Source organism: Triturus cristatus, chromosome 9 (assembly GCF_964204655.1).
Source record: "Triturus cristatus chromosome 9, aTriCri1.1, whole genome shotgun sequence".
Classification (NCBI taxonomy): Eukaryota; Metazoa; Chordata; class Amphibia; order Caudata; family Salamandridae; genus Triturus; species Triturus cristatus.
The window spans coordinates 1273017202-1273031684 of NC_140592.1; the positions used below are offsets into that span (position 1 = coordinate 1273017202).

A 14483-nucleotide genomic window follows, 5' to 3' on the forward strand; every position below is an offset into this window, starting at 1 on the left:
CATCGTTATGATTTGATGGGTTCATTGAGTCTTTGTGCCCCGCTCGTGGGTCTCCATCAGATGGTCTCTCAAAGCTCCGATCATTTTCAGATCTCTCATTATTTTCCGTCCCTGTCATGTTCTATAACTTTATCCCTGTTTCTCTTTGATCTTTCATAATTCCCCTGAGATCTCACCCCCCATGTGTTTCTCTCTGATATCCCAATATTCCTTGTGCCACCCACTGTATTCCTATCATTCTCCCTGTCTGTCAGATCTCCTATCATTCTCCCTGTCTGTCAGATCTCCTATCATTCCCCCTGTCTGTCAGATTTCCTGTTGGTTCGTTTTTCTTTCATGTGAGCTCCTGTTGGTTTTCTATTTCTTCCCTGTGAGCTCCTGTTGGTTTTTATATTTCTTCCCTGTGAGCTCCTGTTGGTTCCTTTTTCTTCCCTGTGAGCTCCTGTTGGTTTTCTTTTTCTTCCCTGTGAGCTCCTGTTGGTTTTCTTTTTCTTCCCTGTGAGCTCCTGTTGGTTTTCTGTTTCTTCCCTGTGAGCTCCTGTTGGTTCCTTTTCCTTTCCTGTGAGCTCCTGTTGGTTCCTTTTCCTTTCCTGTGAGCTCCTGTTGGTTCCTTTTCCTTTCCTGTGAGCTCCTGTTGGTTCCTTTTTTCTTCCCTGTGAGCTCCTGTTGGTTCCTTTTTTCTTCCCTGTGAGTTCCTGTTGGTTTCTTTTCCTTTCCTGTGAGGTCCTGTTGGTTCCTTTTCCTTTCCTGTGAGCTCCTGTTGGTTCCTTTTCCTTTCCTGTGAGCTCCTGTTGGTTCCTTTTTTCTTCCCTGTGAGCTCCTGTTGGTTCCTTTTTTCTTCCCTGTGAGTTCCTGTTGGTTTCTTTTCCTTTCCTGTGAGGTCCTGTTGGTTCCTTTTCCTTTCCTGTGAGCTCCTGTTGGTTTTTATATTTATTCCCTGTGAGCTCCTGTTGGTTCCCTTTTTACTTCCCTGTGAGCTCCTGTTTGTTTTCTTTTTCTTCCCTGTGAGCTCCTGTTGGTTTTCTGTTTCTTCCCTGTGAGCTCCTGTTGGGTCCTTTTCCTTTCCTGTGAGCTCCTGTTGGTTCCTTTTCCTTTCCTGTGAGCTCCTGTTGGTTTTCTGTTTCTTCCCTGTGAGCTCCTGTTGGTTCCTTTTTTCTTCCCTGTGAGCTCCTGTTGGTTCCTTTTCCTTTCCTGTGAGCTCCTGTTGGTTCCTTTTCCTTTCCTGTGAGCTCCTGTTGGTTCCTTTTCCTTTCCTGTGAGCTCCTGTTGGTTCCTTTTCCTTTCCTGTGAGCTCCTGTTGGTTCCTTTTTTCTTCCCTGTGAGCTCCTGTTGGTTCCTTTTTTCTTCCCTGTGAGTTCCTGTTGGTTTCTTTTCCTTTCCTGTGAGCTCCTGTTGGTTTTTATATTTATTCCCTGTGAGCTCCTGTTGGTTCCCTTTTTACTTCCCTGTGAGCTCCTGTTGGTTTTTATATTTCTTCCCTGTGAGCTCCTGTTGGTTCCCTTTTTACTTCCCTCTGAGCTCATGTTGGTTCCCTTTTTACTTCCCTGTGAGCTCCTGTTGGTTTTTATATTTCTTCCCTGTGAGCTCCTGTTGGTTCCCTTTTCCTTCCCTCTAAGCTCATGTTGGTTTTCTTTTTCTTCCCTGTGAGCTCCTGTTGGTTTCCTTTTTCTTCCCTGTGAGCTCCTGTTGGTTTTCTTTTTCTTCCCTGTGAGCTCCTGTTGGTTCCTTTTCCTTCCCTGTGAGCTCCTGTTGGTTCCTTTTCCTTTCCTGTGAGCTCCTGTTGGTTCCTTTTCCTTTCCTGTGAGCTCCTGTTGGTTCCTTTTCCTTTCCTGTGAGCTCCTGTTGGTTCCTTTTTTCTTCCCTGTGAGCTCCTGTTGGTTCCTTTTTTCTTCCCTGTGAGTTCCTGTTGGTTTCTTTTCCTTTCCTGTGAGGTCCTGTTGGTTCCTTTTCCTTTCCTGTGAGCTCCTGTTGGTTTTTATATTTATTCCCTGTGAGCTCCTGTTGGTTCCCTTTTTACTTCCCTGTGAGCTCCTGTTGGTTTTTATATTTCTTCCCTGTGAGCTCCTGTTGGTTCCCTTTTTACTTCCCTCTGAGCTCATGTTGGTTCCCTTTTTACTTCCCTGTGAGCTCCTGTTGGTTTTTATATTTCTTCCCTGTGAGCTCCTGTTGGTTCCCTTTTTACTTCCCTCTGAGCTCATGTTGGTTCCCTTTTCCTTCCCTCTAAGCTCATGTTGGTTTTCTTTTTCTTCCCTGTGAGCTCCTGTTGGTTTTCTTTTTCTTCCCTGTGAGCTCCTGTTGGTTCCCTTTCCTTCCCTGTGAGCTCCTGTTGGTTTTCTATTTCTTTCCTGTGAGCTCCTGTTGGTTCCTTTTCCTTCCCTGTGAGCTCCTGTTGGTTTTCTATTTCATTCCTGTGAGCTCCTGTTGGTTCCTTTTCCTTCCCTGTGAGCTCCTGTTGGTTTTCTATTTCATTCCTGTGAGCTCCTGTTGGTTTCTTTTCGTTCCCTGTGAGCTCCTGTTGGTTTTCTTTTCCTTCCCTGTGAGCTCCTGTTGGTTTTTATATTTCTTCCCTGTGAGGTCCTGTTGGTTCCTTTTTTCTTTCCTGTGAGCTCCTGTTGGTTTTTATATTTCTTCCCTGTGAGCTCCTGTTGGTTCCTTTTCCTTCCCTGTGAGCTCCTGTTGGTTCCCTTTTTACTTCCCTGTGAGCTCCTGTTGGTTTCCTTTTCCTTCCCTGTGAGCTCCTGTTGGTTCCTTTTCCTTCCCTGTGAGCTCCTGTTGGTTTTCTTTTTCTTCCCTGTGAGCTCCTGTTGGTTCCTTTTCCTTCCCTGTGAGCTCCTGTTGGTTTTCTATTTGTTTCCTGTGAGCTCCTGTTGGTTCCCTTTCGTTCCCTGTGAGCTCCTGTTGGTTTTCTTTTTCTCCCCTGTGAGCTCCTGTTGGTTTCCTTTTTCTTCCCTGTGAGCTCCTGTTGGTTTTCTTTTTCTTCCCTGTGAGCTCCTGTTGGTTCCTTTTCCTTCCCTGTGAGCTCCTGTTGGTTTTTATATTTTTTACCTGTGAGCTCCTGTTGGTTTCCTTTTTCTTCCCTGTGAGCTCCTGTTGGTTTTCTTTTTCTTCCCTGTGAGCTCCTGTTGGTTCCTTTTCCTTCCCTGTGAGCTCCTGTTGGTTTTTATATTTCTTCCCTGTGAGGTCCTGTTGGTTCCTTTTTTCTTTCCTGTAAGCTCCTGTTGGTTTTCTATTTCTTCCCTGTGAGCTCCTGTTGGTTTTTATATTTCTTCCCTGTGAGCTCCTGTTGGTTCCTTTTCCTTCCCTGTGTGCTCCCGTTGGTTCCCTTTTTACTTCCCTGTGAGCTCCTGTTGGTTTCCTTTTCCTTCCCTGTGAGCTTCTGTTGGTTTTCTTTTTCTTCCCTGTGAGCTCCTGTTGGTTCCTTTTTTCTTTCATGTGAGCTCCTGTTGGTTTTCTATTTCTTCCCTGTGAGCTCCTGTTGGTTTTTATATTTCTTCCCTGTGAGCTCCTGTTGGTTCCTTTTCCTTCCCTGTGAGCTCCTGTTGGTTCCCTTTTTACTTCCCTGTGAGCTCCTGTTGGTTTCCTTTTCCTGTCCTGTGAGCTTCTGTTGGTTCCTTTTCCTTCCCTGTGAGCTCCTGTTGGTTTTCGTTTTCTTCCCTGTGAGCTCCTGTTGGTTCCCTTTTTACTTCCCTGTGAGCTCCTGTTGGTTTCCTTTTCCTTTCCTGTGAGCTTCTGTTGGTTTTCTTTTTCTTCCCTGTGAGCTCCTGTTGGTTTTTATATTTCTTCCCTGTGAGCTCCTGTTGGTTCCTTTTCCTTCCCTGTGTGCTCCTGTTGGTTCCCTTTTTACTTCCCTGTGAGCTCCTGTTGGTTTCCTTTTCCTTCCCTGTGAGCTTCTGTTGGTTTTCTTTTTCTTCCCTGTGAGCTCCTGTTGGTTCCTTTTTTCTTTCCTGTGAGCTCCTGTTGGTTTTCTATTTCTTCCCTGTGAGCTCCTGTTGGTTTTTATATTTCTTCCCTGTGAGCTCCTGTTGGTTCCTTTTCCTTCCCTGTGAGCTCCTGTTGGTTCCCTTTTTACTTCCCTGTGAGCTCCTGTTGGTTTCCTTTTCCTGTCCTGTGAGCTTCTGTTGGTTCCTTTTCCTTCCCTGTGAGCTCCTGTTGGTTTTCTTTTTCTTCCCTGTGAGCTCCTGTTGGTTCCTTTTCCTTCCCTGTGAGCTCCTGTTGGTTCCCTTTTTACTTCCCTGTGAGCTCCTGTTGGTTTCCTTTTCCTTTCCTGTGAGCTTCTGTTGGTTTTCTTTTTCTTCCCTTTGAGCTCCTGTTGGTTCCCTTTCCTTCCCTGTGAGCTCCTGTTGGTTTTCTATTTCTTTCCTGTGAGCTCCTGTTGGTTCTCTTTCGTTCCCTGTGAGCTCCTGTTGGTTTTCTTTTTCTCCCCTGTGAGCTCCTGTTGGTTTCCTTTTTCTTCCCTGTGAGCTCCTGTTGGTTTCCTTTTTCTTCCCTGTGAGCTCCTGTTGGTTTTCTTTTTCTTCCCTGTGAGCTCCTGTTGGTTCCTTTTCCTTCCCTGTGAGCTCCTGTTGGTTTTTATATTTCTTCCCTGTGAGGTCCTGTTGGTTCCTTTTTTCTTTCCTGTGAGCTCCTGTTGGTTTTCTATTTCTTCCCTGTGAGCTCCTTTTGGTTTTTATATTTCTTCCCTGTGAGCTCCTGTTGGTTCCTTTTCCTTCCCTGTGAGCTCCTGTTGGTTTTCTTTTTCTTCCCTGTGAGCTCCTGTTGGTTCCTTTTCCTTCCCTCTGAGCTCCTGTTGGTTTCCTTTTTCTTCCCTGTGAGCTCCTGTTGGTTCCTTTTCCTTCCCTGTGAGCTCCTGTTGGTTTTTATATTTCTTCCCTGTGAGCTCCTGTTGGTTCCTTTTTTCTTTCCTGTGAGCTCCTGTTGGTTTTCTATTTCTTCCCTGTGAGGTCCTTTTGGTTTTTATATTTCTTCCCTGTGAGCTCCTGTTGGTTCCTTTTCCTTCCCTGTGAGCTCCTGTTGGTTTTCTTTTTCTTCCCTGTGAGCTCCTGTTGGTTTTCTGTTTCTTCCCTGTGAGCTCCTGTTGGTTTTCTTTCTCTTCCCTGTGAGCTCCTGTTGGTTTTCTTTTTTCTTCCCTGTGAGCTCCTGTTGATTTTCTTTTTCTTCCCTGTGAGCTCCTGTTGGTTTCCTTTTCCTTCCCTGTGAGCTCCTGTTGGTTTTCTATTTCTTTCCTGTGAGCTCCTGTTGGTTCCTTTTCGTTCCCTGTGAGCTCCTGTTGGTTTTCTTTTTTCTTCCCTGTGTGCTCCTGTTGATTTTCTGTTTCTTCCCTGTGAGCTCCTGTTGGTTTTCTTCTTCTTCCTTGTGAGCTCCTGTTGGTTTTCTTTTTTCTTCCCTGTGAGCTCCTGTTGGTTCCTTTTCCTTCCCTGTGAGCTCCTTTTGGTTTTCTATTTCTTTCCTGTGAGCTCCTGTTGGTTTTCTTTTTTCTTCCCTGTGAGCTCCTGTTGGTTTTGTGTTTCTTCCCTGTGAGCTCCTGTTGGTTCCTTTTTTCTTCCCTGTGAGCGCCTGTTGGTTTTCTTTTTTCTTCCCTGTGAGCTCCTGTTGGTTCCTTTTCGTTCCCTGTGAGCTCCTGTTGGTTTTCTGTTTCTTCCCTGTGAGCTCCTGTTGGTTTTCTTTTTCTTCCCTGTGAGCTCCTGTTGGTTCCTTTTCGTTCCCTGTGAGCTCCTGTTGGTTTTCTGTTTCTTCCCTGTGAGCTCCTGTTGGTTTTCTTTTTCTTCCCTGTGAACTCCTGTTTGTTGCTTGTCATTCTCTAATCTTTCATTGGTTTCTCCTCTAACACCCTCCCACCTTCTCTCTCACTTGCCATTGGTTTTAGCTTTTGTCTTTATCATCTCTCAGTATTTGCATGCTTCGCTTTTCTCTCTCATAACTCTTGCATCTGTCCATCGTGTCCTATAGTTCCCTGTGCCGCACTCTCTTTTCCCATTGGTTCCTTTCAGCGTCTCTCTTCTTCCTTGGTGCTGTGTGATGATCAATATTTCCTCTTTTCTCATTTGTGTTCCATTATTCTCTGTGCCCCTCTTTAGTGTCCCGGTATATACTGCCCCCTCTGTTTTGCAGTAATTTCTCGTGTCAGCCTGTGACTTCCCATAATCCTTTGCATCCCTCTCTGATCTTCCATACTTCATGTGCCACCCTCTCATCTCCCGCAATTCCTGGCCTCACCCCGTGAAACCCCTTAATGTGTTGTGTCCCCTTGAAATCTTCCACAGTTCATCAGCGTGTGTGTGCCAGGTGTACTAATCATTCATCTACCCATCCATCCGTTCACCAGTTCATTCACACATTCATTCATCCACTCATTCACCCATCCGCCCGTTCACCCATCCATTCACCCATCCACCCGTTCACCCACCCATCCACCCGTTCACCCATCCATCCAGACCCACCCATTCACCCACCCACCTATTCATTCATCCACCCACCTATCCATTCACCCACCTATCCGTTCATCCACTCATTCACCCACCCACCCGTTCACCCATCCATTCACCCACCCACCCATCCATTCACCCATCCATTCACCCATCCATTCACCCATCCATTCACCCATCCATCCAGACCCACCCACCCACCCATTCTCCCACCCACCCATTCATTCATCCACCTATCCATTCACCCATCCATTCACCCATCCATTCACCCATCCATTCACCCACCCATCCATCCACCCACCCACCCATTCACCCACCTATCCATTCATCCACTCATTCACCCACCAACCCGTTCACCCCTCCATTCACCCACCCACCCACCCGTTCACCCCTCCATTCACCCACCCACCCACCCGTTCACCCCTCCATTCACCCACCCACCCACCCGTTCACCCCTCCATTCACCCACCCACCCACCCGTTCACCCCTCCATTCACCCACCCACCCATCCGTTCACCCCTCCATTCACCCACCCACCCGTTCACCCCTCCATTCACCCACCCACCCGTTCACCCCTCCATTCACCCGCCCACCCACCCATCCATTCACCCGCCCATTCATTCATCCATGTCTCCTGTGACCCCGCAGGTCCGAGGATGACCCCTTCCTTCTCTACGCCACGCTGAGCTCCGGGAACCAGTGCAGGTTCGTCACCCGGGACCTCCTGAGAGACCACAAGGCCTGCCTGGGGGACGGCCGCCTCCGGCGCCTCTTCTTCAAGTGGCAGCGGGGGCACCAGCTGGTGCTGCCCGACTACGTCCCCGGGAGGAGAGTCTCCTTTCAGGTAACGCTCGCTGGGGGGTCCAAGCATGTAGGTAGGGGAGGTGCGAGGTAGAGGTGGGCGAGCCAGAAAATCAATGAAAAGAACCGGGCCAGAGCATTAATGACAAGAGGCGAGCCAGAGCCGAGCCAGAGAATTAATGACCAGAGGCGAGCCAGAGCCGAGCCAGAGAATTAATGACCAGAGGCGAGCCAGAGAATGAATGACAAGAGGCGAGCCAGAGCCGAGCCAGAGAATTAATGACAAGAGGAGAGCCAGGTCAGAACTAATGAAAGAGGCAAGCCAGAGCCAGGTCAGAGAATTAATGACGAGAGGCGAGCCAGAGCCAGAACTAATGAAAGAGGCAAGCCAGAGCCAGGTCAGAGAATTAATGACGAGAGGCGAGCCAGAGCCGAGCCAGAGAATTAATGACCAGAGGCGAGCCAGAGCCAGAACTAATGAAAGAGGCAAGCCAGAGCCAGGTCAGAGAATTAATGACGAGAGGCGAGCCAGAGCCAGAACTAATGAAAGAGGCAAGCCAGAGCCAGGTCAGAGAATTAATGACGAGAGGCGAGCCAGAGCCGAGCCAGAGAATTAATGACCAGAGGCAAGCCAGAGCCAGAACTAATGAAAGAGGCAAGCCAGAGCCAGGTCAGAGAATTAATGACGAGAGGCGAGCCAGAGCCGAGCCAGAGAATTAATGAGAAGAGGCGAGCCAGAGCCAGAATTAATGAGAAGAGGCGAGCCAGAGCCAGAATTAATGAGAAGAGGCAAGCCAGAGCCAGAATTAATGAGAAGAGGCAAGCCAGAGCCAGAATTAATGAGAAGAGGCGAGCCAGAGCCAGGTCAGAGAATTAATGACAAGAACCGGGCCAGAGCATTAATGACAAGAGGCAAACCAGAGCCGAGCCAGAGAATTAATGACTAGAGGCAAGCCAGAGCCAGGTCAGAGAATTAATGACAAGAGGCAAGCCAGAGCCAGGTCAGAGAATTAATGAAAAGAGGCAAGCCAGAGCCAGGCCAGAGAATTAACCTCTTCTGTGCCCATGACGAGATAGTCTCGTCATGGAGCACGGTCGCGCTGTGCCCATGTCGAGACTATCTCGTCATGAAACCCACCCGCGTGGGAAACGCCCGGCACAGGAGGGGGAAAGGGCGTGGCACAGAAGGGGTTAATGACAAGAGGCAAGCCGGAGCCAGGCCAGAGAATTAATGACAAGAGGCGAGCCAGAGCCAGGCCAGAGCATTAATGACCAGAGGCAAACCAGAGCCAGGACAGAGAATTAATGACAAGAGGCGAGCCAGAGCAAGAATTAATGACCAGAGGCAGGCCAGGGCCAGGACAGAGAATTAATGACCAGAGGCAGGCCAGGGCCAGGACAGAGAATTAATGACCAGAGGCAGGCCAGGGCCAGGACAGAGAATTAATGACCAGAGGCAGGCCAGGGCCAGGACAGAGAATTAATGACAAGAGGCAAGCCAGAGCCAGGTGAGAGAATTAATGACAAAAGGCGAGCCAGAGCCAGGTCAGAGAATTAATGACAAGAGGCGAGCAGGAGCCAGAATTGATGACAAGAGGCAAGCCAGAGCCAGAATTAATGACAAGAGGCAAGCCAGAGCCAGGTCAGAGAATGAATGACAAGAGGCGAGCCAGAGCAAGAATTAATGACCGGAGGCAAGCCAGAGCCAGGCCAGAGAATTAATGACAAGAGGCAAGCCAGAGCCAGGCCAGAGAATTATTGACAAGAGGCAAGCCAGAGCCAGGCCAGAGAATTAATGACAAGAGGCAAGCCAGAGCCGAGCCAGAGAATTAATGACCAGAGGCAAGCCAGAGCCGAGCCAGAGAATTAATGACAAGAGGCAAGCCAGAGCCAGGTCAGAGAATTAATGACGAGGCTGGCTAGGGCCAGGACCGAGCTCGGCCAGAGAATTAATGACAAGAGGCTGGCCAGGGCCGAGACAGGGCCGGGTCCAGCGAATTAATTACAAGAGACTCCGAGCCGGGCCAGGGGATTAATGAATGACAAGAGGCAAACTTGGGCTGGGACAGATAATTAATGACAAGGGGCAAGCCCGAGAAGAACCAGATAATTAATGACAGGTGAGCCAGAGCCGGGCAAGAGAACTAATGACGAGGCAAGCCATGGATCTATTGTATATATGTTATCCGCCTCATGGTTATTATATAGGCCGAGCTATCAGTAATCTCCCGACCTGTCTTATGCCAAGCCTTGGAACTATTGTATATATGTTATCCGCCTCATGGTTATTATTTAGGCCGAGCTATCAGTAATCTCCCGACCTGTCTTATGCCAAGCCATGGAACTATTGTATATATGTTATCTGCCTCATGGTTATTATATAGCGGTACTAAAGGGGGGTGGTGATGGACGGAGCGTCAGAACCAATCAAACACTCACACCCAGTCAACAGATCTGGGTTTGATCCATCACCGTTCTTTAGCCCACTCTGCCACCCCAGTTCAGACATGGCCATATGCAAATCAGTCTGACCCTGTGCCTCATGGGAACAGTCCAGCCCGAACTGCCAAGCCATGCCTTCCCTGGACCGGAAACAAGCTTCCTAGGACCGGTTTCTGGCATTTCAGCCGTCTTCAGCCAGGCTTGCTTGAATCCAGTGGCAGAGTGAGCAAGGGACTCACGTCTGAGCATACCCTGCCAACTTATGGCGAACAAAGCGGTACTAAAGGGGGGTGGTGATGGACGGAGCGTCAGAACCAATCAAACACTCACACCCAGTCAACAGATCTGGGTTTGATCCACCCCCTTTTGTACCGCTTTGTTCGCCATAAGTTGGCAGGGTATGCTCAGACGTGAGTCCCTTGCTCACTTTGCCACTGGATTCAAGCAAGCCTGGCTGAAGACGGCTGAAATGCCAGAAACCGGTCCTAGGAAGCTTGTTTCTGGTCCAGGGAAGGCATGGCTTGGCAGTTCGGGCTGGACTGTTCCCATGAGGCACAGGGTCAGACTGATTTGCATATGGCCATGTCTGAACTGGGGTGGCAGAGTGGGCTAAAGAACGGTGATGGATCAAACCCAGATCTGTTGACTGGGTGTGAGTGTTTGATTGGTTCTGATGCTCCGTCCATCACCACCCCCTTTTGTACCGCTTTGTTCGCCATAAGTTGGCAGGGTATGCTCAGACGTGAGTCCCTTGCTCACTTTGCCACTGGATTCAAGCAAGCCTGGCTGAAGACGGCTGAAATGCCAGAAACCGGTCCTAGGAAGCTTGTTTCTGGTCCAGGGAAGGCATGGCTTGGCAGTTCGGGCTGGACTGTTCCCATGAGGCACAGGGTCAGACTGATTTGCATATGGCCATGTCTGAACTGGGGTGGCAGAGTGGGCTAAAGAACGGTGATGGATCAAACCCAGATCTGTTGACTGGGTGTGAGTGTTTGATTGGTTCTGATGCTCCGTCCATCACCACCCCCTTTTGTACCGCTTTGTTCGCCATAAGTTGGCAGGGTATGCTCAGACGTGAGTCCCTTGCTCACTTTGCCACTGGATTCAAGCAAGCCTGGCTGAAGACGGCTGAAATGCCAGAAACCGGTCCTAGGAAGCTTGTTTCTGGTCCAGGGAAGGCATGGCTTGGCAGTTCGGGCTGGACTGTTCCCATGAGGCACAGGGTCAGACTGATTTGCATATGGCCATGTCTGAACTGGGGTGGCAGAGTGGGCTAAAGAACGGTGATGGATCAAACCCAGATCTGTTGACTGGGTGTGAGTGTTTGATTGGTTCTGATGCTCCGTCCATCACCACCCCCTTTTGTACCGCTCATGGTTATTATATAGGCTGAGCTATCAGTAATCTCCCGACCTGTCTTATGCCAGGCCATGTAACTAATGTATATATGTTATCTGCCTCATGGTTATTATATAGGCCGAGCTATCAGTAATCTCCCGACCTGTCTTATGGCAAGCCATGGAACTATTGTGTTCGAGGCATATGAGCTGCTGCAGTCACATTATTGCATTAGATCGCCGCCTAGTGTTGGGTCCGGATGTTGCACATTGTTGTCTTGGAAGAGTCTTCGAGATCTCACGAAATAGGTGACTCCTCCCTTGGACTACAGTGCGCATGGACAGCTCCTCCATCGTCAGATTGTTTTTTTCCGCCATCGGGTTCGGATGTACTTCTGCGACGCCAACTTCCACTCCGAAGTTTTCAACTTTACTCACAGCAAATCAAACGTATCTCGACGGGATTGCTCTCCGGTCGACACCCTACAACTTTACAGGACTTTATTTCCCATATTTTCATCGACGCAGGTCTCCGGGCCTATCGACGCCACGCGGGTCTCGGGCCCATGGAAAGGACCCCCTTCAAAAAATGCCCCCAGTGCGGTGCTAAATACCCACACACGGATCATCACCCGGTGTGCAACAGATGTCTATCTCCGGAGAATAAAGAAGAAGACTGCTCAGCCTGCGCGCTCTCCCGTTCCAAGAAGACAATCAGGAACCGGAGGGCCCATCGACAAGCGATGCATCGACAAGCAGCAGCACCGGCACCGGACGATATCTATGACGACCCCTCGGATGCCGAGGACTCGGACGACCTACAGCTCGTCACATTCGAAGAATCAGACTCAGATGACCCAATCCCGGCGGGGCAGCACGTGAGTACCGATGCCCCTGTCCCAATCACCCCACATAAGGCTCCGGTCAAGACATCGCCACAAGGCCTTCGTCACGATCGAAACATCCCTTCGGAAGCCCCACCCTCGGGCCCGGCTCCGAAGATAATAGAAAAGCCTTCCGGTAGCTCGGGACCGAGCAAACCGTACCTCCCTACACCAAAAATGCCTTCGGCACCGAGAAAAACACATACGGCACCAACTCCGGCTCCGGCGCCGAGAGACTCGACCGTTCCCAAAAACGGTTGATCACACGAAAAATATCGACCCGAAAAAGTTAATCGACCCGAAAAAGACTAACGACTCCAAAAAGGTCACCGAGCCTAAAAAACAGATCGAACCCAAGAAAACGGTCGATCCGAAAAAGGACGTCGAAGTCAATAAAGCTCCCAAACCGAACAAAAACAAGGTTCCCGAGCCAAACAAGTCGAAGCCGAAGCCTACAAATCCTTCGACTCCCAGTAAGAAACACCAAAAATCTTCGGTGCCGAAACCACCAAATACAGAGGAGGAGCTGTTTTATCCGGATCCTGTCGATCCAAAACAGAAAAGAATCATCATAGACCCTAACACAGGTCATGTGGTGCTCCACAAGAGGAAAATTCCTCCTGCCTTACCCTCTCCTATTCCTCTAAAAAGGAAGGACATTGCTACTTCTCCTATTAGGCCTGTTACTCCTCCTCCTCTCTCTCCTATTCTGCCTTATGTGCCATACACACCCCCCATGCCTCCACAGCCTGATGGGGACCCAGATGAGGACATAAATAATGATCCACAAGACCCTTATGAAGATCCTGATGACACAAATCCCAACCTGGACACATGGGGAGACCCATATTCACCAGACAATAACACACCTCTTCTAGACCCCACGCCATATCCTTCAAAACCATCCCCTCCTGACGACACCATTGCATTCCATCCGTTAGTAGACAGGGCTGCTAGTTTCCACGGGGTAGATATGCATGCTGACCTGTCATCACGCGCATTGTTTTTTAAAACCTTTACTGGAATCTTGCTTTTAAGTTCGCTGCCACGCTGCCTTGCCGCTTGTAAACCGGGGAAACAGTCAGGCTTAACCTGCACTTTAATTGTTGTCACCCGCATTCGGCGGGACTTAGTTAGCGGGGGCTCCTGGCTTACGGCGCTTGTCCGCCATCTTGGGGTGGGTGAGGGAAGGCTTTGGCCATTCTAGGCGCCATATTGGGTGGGTCAGACGCCATACTAGGCGGGACCCGCGTATTGGAGAACTATATAAACTGCTCTTCTGACACGGTAAGGTAGACCTGTCATCACGCGCGTTGTTTTTTAAAACCTTTACTGGAATCTTGTTTTTAAGTTCGCTGCCACGCTGCCTTGCCGCTTGTAAACCGGGGAAACAGTCAGGCTTACCTGCACTTTAATTGTTGCGTCACCCGCATTCGGCGGGACTTAGTTAGCGGGGGCTCCTGGCTTACGGCGCTTGACCGCCATCTTGGGGTGGGTGAGGGATGGCTTTGGCCATTCTAGGCGCCATATTGGGTGGGTCAGACGCCATACTAGGCGGGACCCGCGTATTGGAGAGCTATATAAACTGCTCTTCTGACACGGTAAGGTAGACCTGTCATCACGCGCATTGTTTTTTAAAACCTTTACTGGGATCTTGCTTTTAAGTTCGCTGCCACGCTGCCTTGCCACTTGTAAACCGGGGAAACAGTCAGGCTTACCTGCACTTTAATTGTTGTGTCACCCGCATTCGGCGGGACTTAGTTAGCGGGGGCTCCTGGCTTACGGCGCTTGACCGCCATCTTCGGGTGGGAGAGGGAAGGCTTTGGCCATTCTAGGCGCCATATTGGGTGGGTCAGACGCCATACTAGGCAGAACCCGCGTGGCGTAATACTATTAATAAGAATGGAAGAACGGGCGCGCAGCGTTCGCGCGCAGCGGGGCGCACCGTGGGTGCTCCGGAGGTGCGCCAGAGGTAAGCCCGTTTGCGCCCGTTCGCGTCCCGGTTGCTCCCGGTACTACAGGGCTGACTACTCCACACTTAGTATACTCCCGAAAAGAATTGTGTGCCTTGAACCATCATATGGCCCCAAGTAAACGATTTACCACGCGGTCATCTATCCAGCCCACTATATCTTGTGGTCTTCTTAATGTCCGCTCCCTTGTGAAGCACCATGCTGAAATTGCTTTACTAGTTGAGTCTGCTAAATTGGATATTCTGTTTCTAACAGAGACCTGGACCAGAACAGATAGTGGAGCGGAGCTGGGTTGGGCTTGCCCTCCGGGCTACTTCATAAGACATATTCCTCTAACTACGGGGAGGGGTGGTGGAGTGGGATTTATTTGTAGGGACACACTCTCCCTCTCACAGCTCGCAGTTAAACAAGTGACAGGATTTGAACTCTTGGGCTTATCCCTGATGGCTCAGGGTGGCATAGTATTAGCAGGTCTTCTTTGTTATAGACCGCCTTCCGGAATCGCTTCTTCTTTCCAGCAATTTATTGACCTTGTTTATGACCTATCTAACTCACATTCTAAGTTCATAGTGTTGGGCGATTTCAATCTACGACCCTCAGGCTCACAAGAACTAGCCTTCAGAG

The 14483-nt window shown here is 49.6% G+C and overlaps 1 protein-coding gene across 2 annotated transcripts in view; it reads left to right on the top strand.

The window, feature by feature from the left end:
• The window catches only part of PRORP (protein only RNase P catalytic subunit), a 322568-nt gene that overhangs the window by 275923 nt on the left and 32162 nt on the right, over positions 1-14483 (top strand). The window contains exon 6 of one of the 2 annotated variants that reach the window (XM_085627437.1): positions 7071-7266. The exons of the other annotated variant lie outside the window; for it this stretch is intronic. Coding sequence (XP_085483563.1) covers positions 7071-7266 — 196 coding nt within the window. The remainder of the gene's footprint in view (positions 1-7070; positions 7267-14483) is intronic. 2 annotated transcript variants of the gene reach the window in all.